General features: G+C 41.4%; 1 protein-coding gene across 3 annotated transcripts in view; it reads left to right on the top strand.

Annotated features, from left to right (window-relative positions):
• The first annotated feature begins 224 nt into the window (after positions 1 to 224).
• PLCG2 (phospholipase C gamma 2) overlaps positions 225 to 15,669 on the top strand; it is a 56,269-nt gene continuing 40,824 nt past the window's right edge. The window contains exons 1-2 of one of the 3 annotated variants that reach the window (XM_041458919.1): positions 225 to 304; positions 3,856 to 4,089. In XM_041458919.1, the coding sequence (XP_041314853.1) occupies positions 3,894 to 4,089 (196 nt within the window). In that variant the 5' untranslated portion in view covers positions 225 to 304; positions 3,856 to 3,893. Of the gene's footprint in view, positions 341 to 3,855; positions 4,139 to 15,669 lie in introns of those variants that run through there. The other 2 variants (XM_041458920.1, XM_041458921.1) reach the window with 2 other exon arrangements.

Raw genomic sequence — 15,669 nt, 5'->3', positions numbered from 1 at the left:
CGGGGGCTGAGGACAGCCCGGGGCTGAGGAGGACGCGGGATGGCAGGCCCGGTGCCCGGGGGCTGAGGGCAGCCCGGGGCTGAGGAGGACACGGGAGGGCAGGCCCGGTGCCCGGGGCTGAGGGCAGCCCGCGCTGAGGGCGCCCGGGGTGGCCGCGGGGTCAGGTGGCGCCGCCCCTTCCCGGTGACGGCAGAAGCGGAGCCCCGAGAGGCGCCGCGGGACCAGCGGGACGGCAGCGGGACGGCAGCGGGACGGCACTGCCCGCACTGCCCCGCCGCCGCACGGAGCGCCCGCCGCCGCGCAGGTGAGGGCGGCCCGGCGGCAGCAGCAGCAGCAGCAGGTGCCGCGGGTAATGGGCGGGGCGGCGAGTCCGGCGGGAGGGAGGCTCTGGGGAGGGCAGGCGGGGGATGCGCGGGGTCGGTGCAGCGGAGGGTGAGGGACAGTCGTGCCACGGGGCGGCGGGCACTTGGGCTGGAGGGGACAAGGCAGGCTGGGGGCTCCCTGAGGTGGCCCTGCCGCCCCGCGCCTTGTGTCTGGCCGGGCCCCGCCGCAGCCCAGGCTGACGGAGAAGAAGGAAGGAAACCTTGGCAGTGTGGCGGTGCTGAGAGCAGCCCAGCCGTGCGCGGCCCTGCCCGGGCTGAGGGCCCGGCTTGCCCGGGCAGGTGGGCACCGCGGTTCGGCGGTTCCGCTCCGCTGCTCGCCCCGCCAGGCCGCAGGGCTCTGCGGGCAGCAGCTGCATCGCGAGGGCCGTGCATCGATAGTTATTAATTATTACTGCCATTGTACTGCGCTGGTGTCACTGGTGCTTGTCCATCTGGCGAGGTGATGTCCTGAATCCAAAGGCAGAGCTCCGGGCAGAGGATGCAACAAACTTTTTGCAATGCCCAGAGCACATGGGAAAATTTAGAAATTGACTGGAGGCAAACTTTGGACTGCACTTCTTGGTTAAATTTCTGTGTCTGGAAAGCACCTGCTGTGTCATGTGGGTGAAATTGTAACAGACTATGGATCCATCAGTGGTTATCTGAGCTATTCTTTGCTAGCTGGTATGTTTATAGATTGCCTTTTCTAGTTTTTCCTCTCTGTGTAATCACGAATAGAGTTAGGAGCTATACACCAATCTTCTGCTAAGAAGGGTTTGTTTGTTAAAGTCTGAAGTAAAACTAAGTGGACAGGATAGATTAAATAGAAGTTGTTCGGTTGGGTGTTTGTTTTTTTTTTTAATGTCCACGTTTAGGCTTTTCAGTTAAAGCCTATCAGACCAGGTCTTACACAAACAGTAACAAGTGATCCAAGTTTTGCATATGGTACAGGACACCTTCAAAATTTAGCTCCTGTAATTCCTACAGTCAAAGGGAAGGAGTCATGTCTGTGTCTAAGCTGGAGCTTGTGGCATGTTTTGATGATTATTAACTCACTTGCTGAGTCCTGTAAGTAATGTTGGATCTTTCCAACTGAGGCTTAAGTAACTTTTCAGCAGAAGAGCAGTGGTGCTTCTGTTACACACGGCATCTTGTAGCTCACACTCTGCTGGTTTGGAGGCATGCAGGTAATGGGCTGATGAAGGTCATCACAGAGTTCTGCTCCATGAATGGGTAGAAAGATTGTTAATTCAAGTTGTCATGCAGTGAAGGGTGTCAGGAAGGCTGAGGGGCACCTGTGGTGTAAGACAATTCCTGAAGTCCTGAAGGACTTCTGTTAGTTCTTTTACTGTTAGGCAGCTTTTTGTGATGTTACTCCTAAAGTGGAGCAGGTAGCCTAGGAGTCATCAGTTAGGTTGATCAAATACTGCAATATTCTTTCCACCTTAAGTCAAAAACTTGGCTTGTGACTTAGGAGTTAAATTATATTAAATCCACTGTTCTCTCTGGTTTCGGGAGAAAGAACTCCTTTAAAAGGGGAAGTACAGTATATTATATTCAACAGAAACTGCTTAAGAAGCCACCTCTGAGAGGCAGTTCCTTTGTACTAAGGGAGTTATCTCTCAAAAACCCTACTGCATTGCCCTTTGTTAAATAGCTGCATGTAGAAACTTCTTTTCTCGTTTTTCTAAATCATATTTCATTTAACAGCCATACCTTGTACTGTAAAAGGCAGAGCTGATGTATATTTTTTTATAATCTCTTGAAAACCTATGCTCATTTAAAAGTTCAGGTTTTTGTGTAGTGTATGGTTCACACAGTTTTGTATATTGTATAGTTCAGGCTTTTGTATAGTGTAGTGCTGCACGAATGCTTAATCCTTATCCCAGATGACAGCTTATTTGTTTTATTATGATTCTTAATGAAAAGAGCAAAGTGAGAAGGCAGTGTTTCTAATTTTTTTTTTATTAGAAAACAGACACTGTTCAAACATTTTAATTTAATTGTTTATATTTCCCTCCTTTCATTTCTTATTTTAATAAATCATTGTAGCAAGATGACCATGGCTGTTTTTTTAGGTTCAGGCCTGTCATAATTTAAATTATTATCTCAGGTAGTCTAAAAGGATCAGTTACATTATGGCTAAAAGAAAATAATAAATCTACTGTTGATTACAGTACTTCAAAGTTGTTCACTCCCTCTCAGCTATAGGATTGGGATACATAAATTTTTTCAGTAATATAAGGAAAGAATACTCCATTTTTTTATTACTGTAACAAGGCAATATAAAACACTAAATGATGTGTATGTTTTGCAAACCATGCTCTACATCCTGCTGTAAAGCACTTCAAGCTCACTGTTGGCAGTGCAGAAGTAAGAAAGGACTCTTGTGGCTTCTCTGTTAACTTGCAAAAACAAAAAAAGTGTTTATTGAAGAGGTAGAATTCAAAAAGGGATTGGAAAGATTGCACCGAGCAGCTTCAAAGTCAGGGAGATTGCTCCTAGAGCAGCTGGTGAGACGATGCTAAAGGCAACTGAGTGCTGTTAATGAGAGGGAGCAGCAAAGAGCGGTCAGGAGACAGCACACGGGGTGAGGGGGCGAGGCTGGCAGAAGTCACGAAGGGGAAGCGAGAAGTGCCACGGTCGAATTAGCCATGAACACGGAAACTGAAACTGCTTGTGATGGAGAGCAGTGGCCTGAGGAGAGAGGAAGAGGAGCAGAGGGGAGCCGTGCCTGGTGGCTGCATGCACAGAGCTGCTGTAAACCTGTCCTGCTCGGGGATCAGGTCAGGGGGGATGGCTGGGAGCTGTGTGGCAGCAACCCCTGAGACTTGTGTGACAGTGCTACTCGTTCATGGGTGACAGAGCAGCTTGCAGACCATCCTCTTTGTAAATAACCTCACTGAGGAGTAATCAAGCTCGTAATTAGCGGTTTGGTGCAGTGATGTGGGAGACCAGAGGGCACAAGAACTTGCTAATATTTGTGAGATCTGCTCTGTACACATCCCTCTTTTGGCTGTTCTGTGCCAGGATGTGTCCCAAGTGTATGCACACAAATATCTGCCACCCAACGTGTGGGTAAGAGAAGGCAGACTGTGTAGGAGGAACAAAGCCATGAAGTTTTAAAAGTGCAAAAAATGATGTTTAGACGTTGCCAGCACTTAGTGTTTGTATTGCTCATGTTTTCCCTTCACTACAGTTCTCAAAAGGACAGTTACCTGCTTTACATTCTCATGTAGATCTCATCCATGTTTAAATTCTAATACAGTGCAAGAGTTTTCACAAGCTGATATTGCTGGAACTGCCCTCTGTGAAGGATCCTGTCAGGATAAACCAGCAAGAGTCAATGTTGGCCATGTACCTGCCTTGCATTTGCATGGGAAACAGTCTGTGTTAGGTATCTAACTACATAAATGTGATCTTTAAAGAAATGAAAATGCTGTTTTAATTATTGAATTTTTCAATTTTCTTCCTTATAATTTTTTCTCTTTAGGACACTGAAGACCATAAAAGTTTGATTAAAAAGAAAAAATGCCCAGAAAGACTATAGACTATGGAGTGCTGCCCGAGTATGAGAAAAGCCAGATCAAAAGGACCTTGGAATTGGGAACTGTTATGACAATATTCAGTCTTAAGAAGAGCAGCCCAGAAAGGAGGACTATTCAAGTCATAATGGAAACCAGGCAGGTAGCATGGAGCAAGACAGCTGACAAGATTGAAGGTTTCTGTGAGTATTTGCAATGTGCACCTGAATTTGGAGTTACTAATAAATTGAGGTACTTGTCAAATATTAATTCAACAAGTCTTTTGTTAACATTATGAAGATTTTGGCTGAAAGAGTTTGGTAATTTGCTGAGAATATTTTGAATTGTTGTAATGTAGACAAAGAATCTTCTGCAGCTCATTATTTAGGTATGTAACACTACTTAAAAATGATTAACATGCTTTTATCCTTAGCCTTGTTCTTAAAGTTTTCATCTTTGAATATGATGGTGTTTATGTTCTCTGAATTGACAGACTGTTTTCCATCATTGTGTCTTATAAATTAAAGTGAGTAATTATTCTTTACCACTTCTCTCTACAAAAAGAAAAAAAAAAAAAACAAACCAAACAAAACAACCTACCAAACGCCTCAATACAAGAAAACTGAATTCATGTTATGGTATTTTCTTGGGCAAATTGCTATCTCAGGATGGAAGTCATTATTTAGGACCATTACTGGAAAGTACCAATGGCTTAGGAGGATGAAGCTGTGAGATATGAGGTGGTTTCAAGGCCCTGAGTTGGTATTGTCTCTTTAGTTGATATTGGAACTGACTAAACCCATTATTTATAACAAGGTCAGGAAATAGAAGGGGAGTGTAAGGCTAGATAGGGCTGCAAAAACTAGAATAGAAGAATAAAGTGAGACTAATCCTCAGTTCTTACGAACACAACTGATGCCAAGAAAGCTCAGCCTGGGCTTTCTGTGATTTCTGCAGCTCAGGGTGGTGTAATGTAATTACAGTACTTGCATAGGACTACATGGTAACTTTTTAAAATTATTGTGAGCATGATTTTACTCTACAGCTGCTAAGTAGTGTTTGTCCTCAATAAAGGAATTGAATAGCTTGTCTGAAATGCCAGAATCATTTATTGGTCTGTTGAGGTGTGGAGTTTTAGAAGGTTTTGGTTTTTTTTGGTAAATATACGGTAAGTTAAAAATCCTTTGGTCTGTAAGGTTGCAAAGACAGGCACTGAGAATTTGCATGATTTTGGGATTGTCTGAGCAGTTTCTCTTCATGCTCCTGACTTAAAAGTATTAAATCTCTGCTACTGTTTCCATTGATTCCTGTCTCATTCCTTGTGGGGACTGGACCTGCAACTGGAAATGTGATATAGTGGAAATAAAAGTCTGGTTGTCTGGGAGGGTGTTTTTATCATTGGTGGTGAAAATATGGTCATATTCAGTATTCTGGGGAAAAGCAAACAGGTCTGGACACCCAATTAACAGGTACTCTGGATCATAATCTTTCATTGCCCCAGTTTCTGACGTGACAAATGAGGGTAATTATCCTTTCTATAATGATGTGTGTGAATGCAAGTACGAGGGTATTGCTGGTACTGTGCCAAAAAAGTACTCCTGGGAGGGCATGTAGAATTCAGTTATGAGAGCAGTGCTTGAGTATTGTTTAGCAAATAAAGCCTGGGGTTTACACACAGAGGAATAAGATTAAAACATAGCAGAAAATGACCACTCAGTGAGGGAAGGAGACCTCAGAGTCCTCTGGCCAAGCCAATCTCTGACCGTGTGTTGAAGTCTTGCCGTAGCCATTTGCACAGAGGGGACAAATTTAAATCTGAACAGACTGTGCATTCCAGATTTTGGGGTCAGTTTTTCAGATTTGTCTTATAATCACCTTTTATCAAAGCTTTCTGTGGCTGATGCGTGTCTGTGTAATAATAAATCATAAATTAACTAGTTTGCTCTGTGCATGGATTTTAATGCTGTTAAAAGAAGGTGAATATTGTAATTTGACTCTTAAACCTGGGTGATCCAGCAGGGTAATGACTTGCTTCCAGATCCAGGCTAGAACAGGGAATATTGCTCCAGATCTGTGACTTACCCAAAAGCCATCTGCCTCTCCACAAAAATTGTAGTGCTGTAGCAGTTTCTTAAATTGAGCAACACTTCAGTGACGTGTATAACGCTGGGAACTTTAGGTCTGAAAATATGTCCTAGTCTAAAGCACAGATATGCAAAATATTGTTTTATAGGCTTAAAAAGCAATGAACCTGCCCCAACAAGCTGTATTTTTCAGGTATTGTTCCAGAATATTCTATGAACAGTTGTTACAACTCTCCATGAACTGTATCTGGTCTACTAGAAATGAAAGTCACTGCAGTTTTAGCTTGCTGACAGTGTTTTTGCTGAAGAGGAAGGAAGTAATTTATTTAGTTAGTTATTTGTATGTTGCTGTTGCTTCATTTGACTGAGACTCAGGCTTTCTTTTTGGTTGAAAAGTGGAAAAATGATGGATTTGAAGCTTTGCTATTTGAGAATTGAATGGAGTGACCTCTTGAATATGGGTGTCTATATGAATGAGCCCAAATATATGCGGTGTATTATATTAACTTCAAATAAAAGTGACAAATAAAACCCAAATTTTTGTTTCTTGATTTTTTAAAAAGTGGTTGAGGGCAGAGAATTATCATCTCAAGTATTATAATATATTAATACACTTATGCTGTACAAAATCTAATATTCATGATCTTAATGGTTGCTGTTTGCATGTGTGTCAGTCCAAAAACAATTAATATTCAGTAGGAGTGGGAAAGTTAAGATGGTTTCCTGATCCGTGTGTGCTATTTTAACTCAAGCTTGGCAACTGCTCTTTACAGAAGGCAGAAAAATCAATGTTAGCATCTGCTATGGGTTTGTGTTTCTAAATCAGAGAGTGAGGAGAGTTCTTTAACTTTGGGACACAAAAATAGGCTGCTAATAGATAGCAAAGATGGAGTCCAGCTCCCTAACTGCCCTGTGTAGTGTTGTGAATTTTGGATGTCATAGTGCTGATTTTCTTGCTGATAGACTGTGAATGTTTGAAGAACACTCAAATTCCTCTAAGCCAGAGTTGATTATAATTATTACAATGACCTTTCTCAAGTTTGGTTAATATTATTTTGGAAATGATTTAAGTTAAGCTTCACAATAACAAAAAGACAGCTACTCTTATTCTGGAATAAATTGACCAGAGCAGGGGAGACATGTAGGATTAGCTATGCTTATATAAATATTTACACAACCCCATGGGCCCAAAAGTGGCACTGCTGTGTATTTTAAATTGCATTGCTCATAAAAAGGCCCCTTTTGTTGGAAACCTGTCAGCATATCTGTTTAGAACAGAGTGAAAGAGTTGCTAAAATTAAGGCTATTTCCTGCTCAGTGCAGATGTGTTTCTCTGGATGAGAAACTTCAGAAAACTCTTCCTAGATCCAGGTCTTTGGTGTGGTAAGAAGTGAAGATTTACAAAGGTTAGAAAATCTGGTTTAAACAATCCTTGTCTTCATTGTGTGGCTCAGATCACACACTGTCCAAGTACTGGAGATTTTACATTGATCTTTTGAGAGACTTGAGTTGCCATTTACAAGAGGAATTTCTAAGAGAAAGGAACTGGGAAAAAACCTCTGTGTTTTCCCCTAAATGAAGGAACACAGCTTGGTATCCTTTAGAGAAGGATATCCTATTTCAACAGTAGATCAAGAGGCACTGTATTTCTGTCTGTGCACAATGTCAGTTTGAGGTGATGTTTTCACAGCCCAGTATTAAACGGTTAAATTCCAAGTTAAATTCCATCACCTGCCAACCCAGATCGGCATTTGAGACAATGGATTATTTTTGCTTGAGAGAAGGAAAATTTGGTTTCCTTGTGGAGAGGGATTTGATTTGCTTGTTTAATTTGCAATGGGCCCTTTTCCTGCAGAAAGGAATCCCTGCATTCTGGGTGGGTAACTGTGAAGCTGCCAGCATGGTCTGTTGCAGTGTGTTTCCTCCTGATGGTTCTGCTGTGTATTTTTATTGTGTGTTTAACCTTTACAGCTGTGTGTGGGTCTGGATGGGTCACACACCCCCGGGGGTGGTTCTGCCCACCTCAGACTGTCCCAGGGGGTGTTGTGCACACTGGGACAGCAGTGACAGGCAGAGGGGAAGGGAGAGGTGGCCAAGGGAGAGGTGGCCAAGGGAGAGGTGGCCAAATCCCAGGATTTGCCGGGACTCTGCTGAGACACACGGCTGTGTGCCTGACACCTGGGCTTTGCTGTCTGAGAGGACATTCCAGAACTCCCAAATAAGGCGTCCCGAATTGTGGTATAGCATTTATATGCACATGAATAAATTAAGCCTCAAAGTTAGGATATTTAAGCTTGTAGAGCAAGCGGGTGGTGAGGTGTAAATCTCCAGGAAGCTGATCCATTGTGGGTATTCCATTCTTTCTCAGATGCAAAGTGCTTTCAGGACGATTATTAAGGGAAAGCTCACGGTGACTAAAGTTGGATTAGTCACTGGAAAATGTGTGAGTTTCTGCATATTCTTCCAAGAATCCCTTGAGTGAAGGGATGATTCACAGCCAGGAGAATTTATACTCGCAGAAATCTGTGGTGACATCCTTGAATGTGCAAGTGTGTGATTCTCTGTAATACAAGCATGCTCATTTCAAGGAAGATTCTATTTGAGGACAGAAGATGATTTCTCTGTTTTTAAATGCCCAGGAATTTTTTTTTTTTTAAATAATGTGAAGAGGCGACCTGCTTTTGTAAAATTATATAAGCCATATTTTAATCCCTTGTTTTCTGGAAAAGAAAGATCACCTTTCCTTTTTTTTTTTTTTTTTGGTCATGTTCTTTATTTATTGCAAAAGATTCCATAATAAAAATATCTAGTGACAAGCAAGCTCATAACAAGAAATAGGTTTAAAGCATCAGAAGGTCATATTTAGAAAAAGTTATATATCAGCTTTGAAACTGCTTTTTCTGTATGCAGAGTGAGAGGTCAGGGTGTAGATAAGGTGGGAAATGTTAGTATTAATTTATTCTGAAAACTTTCTCAGAGGATGAAGTACCTGGACTGGGGAGTGGCAGAGATGCAGGCATCATGTCAATGTAATTGCAGAATTATGAAGCAGGGGAATAAAGGCTATACTTAAATTATATACAAACTATACAAAAAAGCCTTTGATGCTCGTGACACACCACAGTACAACAATAGCAGCCATTTCTATTTTCTGCAGCCCAGACCTTTATTAATGCAATAGGACTATCTTGTATCTTTTTTCCATTTATAACAGAAACCTGTGTTTGACAATGCATAACATGTAATTTTAGAATTTATGTGAACTGCTCATTTCACATTGTCTCACTGCTCTAGTTTTATGTGTAGTTTTCCCAGAGTTTGTAGGAAAAAATGACCACTTTTAAATAAATTTTTCATCTCAAAGTCATTTAGCATTGCTGATTTTTCATTTAAACTACAGGAAAGAGTTATCAAGTGTTAAGTTCACTTGAGATTTTCTTCCGTGATGAAAAGGGGAGATTTTACAGAATTTGTCCTCTAGAACATGATTAAAAAACCCAGACATAAAACGAAGTTGAATTTTCATGTTTCACAGGTAAAGGGAATGTGAAAACCAAAATCAGACTTTTTTATAAAAATCATGTTAAAAGTAGAATTAGAACCTGTGGGAGCTGCTCTGCTTTTTCTCAATCTGTAAAACTGTCCTGTGCTTTCAGACTTTTTTACACTGCCAAGCAGGAATCACTAGTTTCTGCCAAATATTGCACCTGGATATTTAATGATCAAAGCTCATTATAGGAGCTGTGCATCTGTAATAGAGTCATGTAGATACCAGCACCAGGTCAGGCCAATTCAACTGACAGGGTGAGGGGAAAAGCAGGGATCTGGAGTTCAATTTAATGGCAGCCTTCTGTGTGTTGCTGTAGGCAGTGCTGTTCTGCCTAACAAGGGTTAGGGGTTTTTTATCTTCATTGTTTTATTTTGTGAATTTTACCCAGCAGCATCTTTGCCTTGAAATTCAATTTTGATAATGTTGTTTTTAAAATCTTTGCTAAAATGACTGCCAAAGAGAGAAAGTTTTTACGCTGTGCATCTATTTGGCTATTAGATACATTGGGGAACTTCAAAAACTAACACCTAAGAGAGTGTTCGTGCATGTGGCTCACATTCTTAAATATTGATTTTTTCTATGTGTTAAACAGCTGAGTAATTTATTTAGTAGAATTGTTAATAGCAATGTAAATTTCTTCTGTGGTGGAAAACTTTTTTTTTCCCCATTGGAGAAGATGGTATAAACATTTACAGATCTGTATCTCTCTGGGAGAAGTGATGAGCATCTATATATTCTGGTGAGAAGTGTGAAATGAGTGCTTAATTTGACTTGAATACTGGACTTGATCATGCTGATTTCTCGTAGGGACCATTGTTTTCCTTACTGCTAGCAGAATTTTTGTCTGAATTTCCTTACTGTTTCAGACTTAAAGTAATAAATAAACTTAACTCAGATTGAAAACCCTGTGAGTCTCTATTTTATCATTTGCTTTCTGTATTCTGAATACTGTTAAAGAACAATATGCCATTGCAAAGTGAGTCCACTTCTTGCTCTTTTTGGAGTAGCTTCACAAAGGAACATTAAAATTCACCTTTCTTTTGGTGTGTTTTGAACTGGTTGTATTTCAGTTGTTAGCCAGGGGATCTTTGTGTAAGTCTTCAGCTGAGTACATGGAGCTTGGTTTCTGTGGTCAAATGAAAAAATGAACATGTGTAGCCTCTAGCTCCTTTCAAATAATGTCTTCCCTTTAGCAGCTCAGTTCTGCAATGTCTGATGCTAACTTACAACAACCAGACTTCCTGTCATGGCCAGCCAGCAAAACGGGGATGGAATGAACTGCACAGACCTCAGCAGCCCTAAATTGGGTGATCAAAGTGAGTGTGAGGTGTAGGTACTCCATCCTTTTCCCAAAGTCAGGTTTATATGCCAACATTTTTGTTTTGTTTTGTTGCATGGAGCAGAATGTAAACTTTTATGAGCACATATATAAATTTTACCGTATTCTTATGCCATTTTGTGGAGGTGCCCTTTAATTTTTAATATGAAAACAGTAGCCAGGTGTACAGCCCCTTGAATTCAGAGCTCAAACTGGGAAGCATGTAACATGGTGGTGTACTGAGCAATCCAGTGAGAAGTTATGAATTTAGTAGTAATTTGTTGTTACTGTACATGCCAGCTCTGTGTGACCTGATTACGTAAAACCCTGTGGGTTTAAAAGGTGCACTTCTCTAAACCTTATGTCAATCACTCAGCTAAATCCCCAGAGGACCCTTGGAAAGGTACTCAGGGGTGCTTTCTCAAGGTGCACCACACTGTCTCTTGGGTTTCATTCTTTAACTGTGTTTTCAGAAGTTTTGTGGCTGATCTCTAATGACTTCCTTGGGCTGCTGAATGTCTCAGTAAACATCTCTCTTTATATGAGCTGAATTACTTTTCCTGCCACATCTGGACTGCCATGCTGCAGGACATGTCTGCTTTCTTGTGACTTTGTCCTCCAAGGGAAGCCTCACCTTGTTCTCTCTAGAGTCACAGACGATTTGTGTTTCATTGCTGCTCTGAAAAAAAGAGGCTGTTAAAACACGCCTTGGGTAGTTAATATTTAATTCTGCAGAAGTGAGAGCACAGCCATTGTCCTCACTAACCACCATGAAGTACATTTGCAAAAGGGTACTAAAGGCTTTCTTCATTCACTGGGCACTCATTTGCACGCAGCCTCTGTTGCAGTGGGCAGTTTCTCCCTTTCAAAAATGAAACCTACCTTGGAATATTTTGTGATGCAAATTTTTGGAAGAAAAAGATTGGTTCTGGGTGCGGAATATTACTGTACATATATACATGTGAAAATGCAATTATATTCATAGAGAGAATGGCCAACCCATGTCTTGGTGCACACAGCTTGGGTGATCAGAATCCCGTATTTTCTTCTTCAAAACATTGCCAGTAGTTTCCCTTAAGTCTTCTTGAGACTTACTGAAATAATGCTCACAGCATGATTTCTGACTCTGTAAGCCTACTCTGAAACTCTCTGTAGGCTTTTCCTGTTCATTCATTAAGTACATGATTGAGTTTTGAGGTGAGCACCATTTGTGGCCACAGACACTGAAGGACTCCTGGGGAATCTGGGCTTTGAATCAGGAATGTTATCTTACAGAACTCTGTAGCCCATAATGGCAGATTCAGGTAAACTTTTACACTGTTAATGTAGACTTTTCTAACAAGGGTACCACGATGGGTTGACAGCCTCTAAGGTTTTTTGACCCATGCATTCTATACAATCAGCCTGATAGTCCAGCCTAGCATTACCTGACTTGACCAAAGGTGTTCTTGCAGACTCACCTTCCTCCAGTGAATTTAGATGGACGCTTCCAGCTCACAGAAGGTGCTCTGCTGGTGGCACTGGCTGCTTTTCAGCAGGGTCTGTTCCCCAACCTGTCTGTTCAGGTGCTGGATGGTTGTGTTCCCACCCAGAGGTGGCTGGTGGGTGACCATTGTAGCAGACAGAGCCAGAACTCCTCTCTTTAAATTGCAGTTCAGCCCAGTTTGTGTATAACAATGTAACGTGTTTTTCACAGTTCTCCTCTTGACATAGTTTTCTACCTTTGGTTATCTTGTATCATGTCTTCCCCTCAGCTTGCACAGCACCTGCTGTAGTGAAATGCACCTTCTGTTTTACCATCTACCTCCAAGTGTGACTGCAGGAAATGTCACAGGAATTTTAACCTGCAAGTGTGTGACTGAACATGATCGCTGCTGCTGGGTTATTTGAATGGAGATCAGTGGAGATGTTGAGGATCAAAAGTTTATTGTTAAGGTCATGGCAGTAAAGAGCTCTATCAGGTGCCCTGGAAGGCACTGAGCAATTAATCTGTGCAGTATTAGGAAAGTATATATGTATTAGTGTAAGGATCCATTGAATTCACTGATTTGCCAAACAACACAGCAGCAGGAGCTGAAGTTCAGCAGCTTCAGGCTCTGAACTGCCTCAAAGGCACATCCAGATCAGAGCCTGAGACAGCATGGTAATTGAAGGTGCCTTGGAGTCTGGTCTCCTTAAAGAGCCTCTTGAGGGAGCTGTCAGAATCAATCCGTGACTTATGAGTCTGCTAAGGAGATCCTTTCAACCTGGGAAAATAGTCACATAAAGGGATGGATGAAGTGTAAACTAATTGTGGGTTTTAGAGGGCACTAGACTTTTATAAACTCTTTGGCTGGGGGAATGCTCTCCTTGTCTCGCTGGATGTGAGTCAGTTTCTCTACAGGGCATGCTTTGATTCATGTTTCCTTAGGAAATATTTTAATAGTCTTTCACCTTTCTTGCGGAAATTCCACCTGCAAGTGTATTGGATTTGACTTGACTCTGCAAGGTGCATCTGTCCAGGTCTGTGGTTTTTTTGGGGTGTATCAGGCCCCAGAAATATGTGTCTGTGAAGCCAGGACTTTGCAATTTGCATGTGGGTTTGAGAAGGAGGAAAGCTCCAGTACTTCAAGGCTGTACAAAGATAGCATGTCTGAAGTGCTGTGCCTGCAGTTCTGGCATAGGTATGAAATTGCATTTTAATTGTTCAGTGGCAGATTGTGCTGTTAAAAAAGTTCACAGTAACTGCGTAACAACTACGTTGGTACAGTTGATTTACTAATCTGAGTCTGAAACATGCTGTAGCTTTTCCTGGCCTGCTGCTTTCTTGGTATATTTGGAATCAGCCATTCTGGAGTTACTGGGCATCACATGGAGGGTGCCAGGCGACTCCAGACTACCTGTGGAGGATGCAGAGCTCAGTGCAAGACTAGAATTAATGCTTGCTCTTCATATTTCTCGTTTGTCCCTTTGATTCTCTACACTGGCTTTTCTTTCAATAATGTAGAATAATGCATCCTAACCAACAGTATGAAATGTCATTAAAATTAATACAGGTAGTTTCTATTAATTTTTCTGAAACTATAATGTATATTACATCTTTATTTCTGTAGAAATGTAAAGAATGTTTATTAAAACTTGTGTTTTGTACCTGTTCCATTTATTTTCTAAGGAAACCTAATGATATCTTGCCCAAATTTTGTAGGATATATAGAATGTTCTGCCTGAAAATAATAGGGATGTTAAATTTTGAATTTGAGTTATTTAATATAAATATTTATTTCTCCTTTCATCCAATTTTGTTCTCTTGCTGAACTATTCCTCTATTTACTGAATGTTTAGCAATCAGGATATAGTGAAACCCTTTCTGAAAAACCATTTGGAGGAGCAATAATGTATGTGTGCATACAAAAATCCTTGTGCCACTCTGTATATACACATAGGTTTGTGCAGGAGAAGGGGATGGTGGGGTCGAAAGGCTGTAGTGCAAGGAGAAGGACTGCAGTGAGTGTGTGTAACTGAGGGGAGACATTGGGTAAGTTTGTGTGTTTATTTCAGAGGTCAGTGTGAGGTAAGAGCCCCTGGAAATGACAACAGCAATGCAGGTTGTGAAATCTCTTTTATCACTGCTTCTAGTTTGTACTTTGAGAGGGCCTTTTGTTGTGTTGTTCATATGTGTGGATTTAAAAGAGTCTGAAAGGAAAGGTATGATTCACTTGGAAGTTAAAACTGTGTTTTTTGGCAGGGATTTGTTGGGTGAAGGGAAAGCAGAAGAGGTGACTGGGGTTGCACTTGCCAGTGATTGGAATGAGGCAGCCTGGTGTGCAGTCCTGTGCCATTTACTGCAGCCATGCAACCTCCTCCCCTCTCCATCTGGGTACTTTCTGTCTCTGCATTCTGATTCTTCTCTGTTGATATTAATGTAAATTCGTGGTGTAAGATCAACTTTTTAGATGGTGACATTTAGGACGGTAATTTGGATACATCTTTAGGGATCCAAGTGAGACTCTGCATGGTCTCTCTTGGGGAGATCAGTGTCATCATTAGAAGCTTTTGGTTCCTGGTCATTTATAAGCACAGTGTGAATTATTTTGAAATCATAAATTTAGGAGTCTTCACCAATCAGATATACAGATCTTAGGAGATGCTTTCATGATTTGAGAGGGAGACTGAGACATTAAAACCTCTACCTTTAGAATAATGATGCTTGGAAAATTTCATTTAAGAAAGATGCTTGTATCCTATTCAGGTTAACCTTTGAGGTATCATTTTCACAGCATAAGTTGTTTAATGACTGTGAGAAAAGAGTGTCTGGTAGAAGTTTGGCCTGGGATACTTTGCAGAAAGTAAGAAGTTCCAAGATGAATTAATGTTTAATTTTCAGGATTTTGTTGATGATCTTCCTTGCTTGTCTGTCCATGTTGGCATCATAGAAATACAGCATTACATTGGTGGAAGCTTTGCTGTTGCTCAGCTCATCCATGTCTGGCAGCAGAGATGCTGTTTCTTTACGTTCTGTTACTGATGAGGTGCTCATTTGAAACGGGTTTTATATTGTGGCATTCTTAAATGCATGGACAGAAACCCTCAGCTGTTTTCCTTGGATCTTGCTCGGTCTGATAAACACATTTTGAGAGCAGCCATGAAATGTTTTTCTTCACACTTCATCCTGTAGCTCGTAAGGCAAGACTGTCCAGAAGTGGAAAGAGCTGTTTATTTCTCTGGTCCACAGGCAGAACAAAACCACTTCCTCAGTTTTCTAATAAGTATCTTATCTTGAGAGCACACATATTTCTATTTCAGTGCTGCCTCCCTCCTGTTTTGCAGGCCCTGTAGCAAGGGTTTGAAAAAA

This window comes from Pyrgilauda ruficollis, unplaced genomic scaffold (assembly GCF_017590135.1).
Source record: "Pyrgilauda ruficollis isolate IOZ18807 unplaced genomic scaffold, ASM1759013v1 scaffold13, whole genome shotgun sequence".
NCBI lineage: Eukaryota > Metazoa > Chordata > Aves > Passeriformes > Passeridae > Pyrgilauda > Pyrgilauda ruficollis.
The sequence above is the reverse complement of the archived record's forward strand: the minus strand, read 5'-3'. Positions and strand labels throughout refer to the sequence as shown.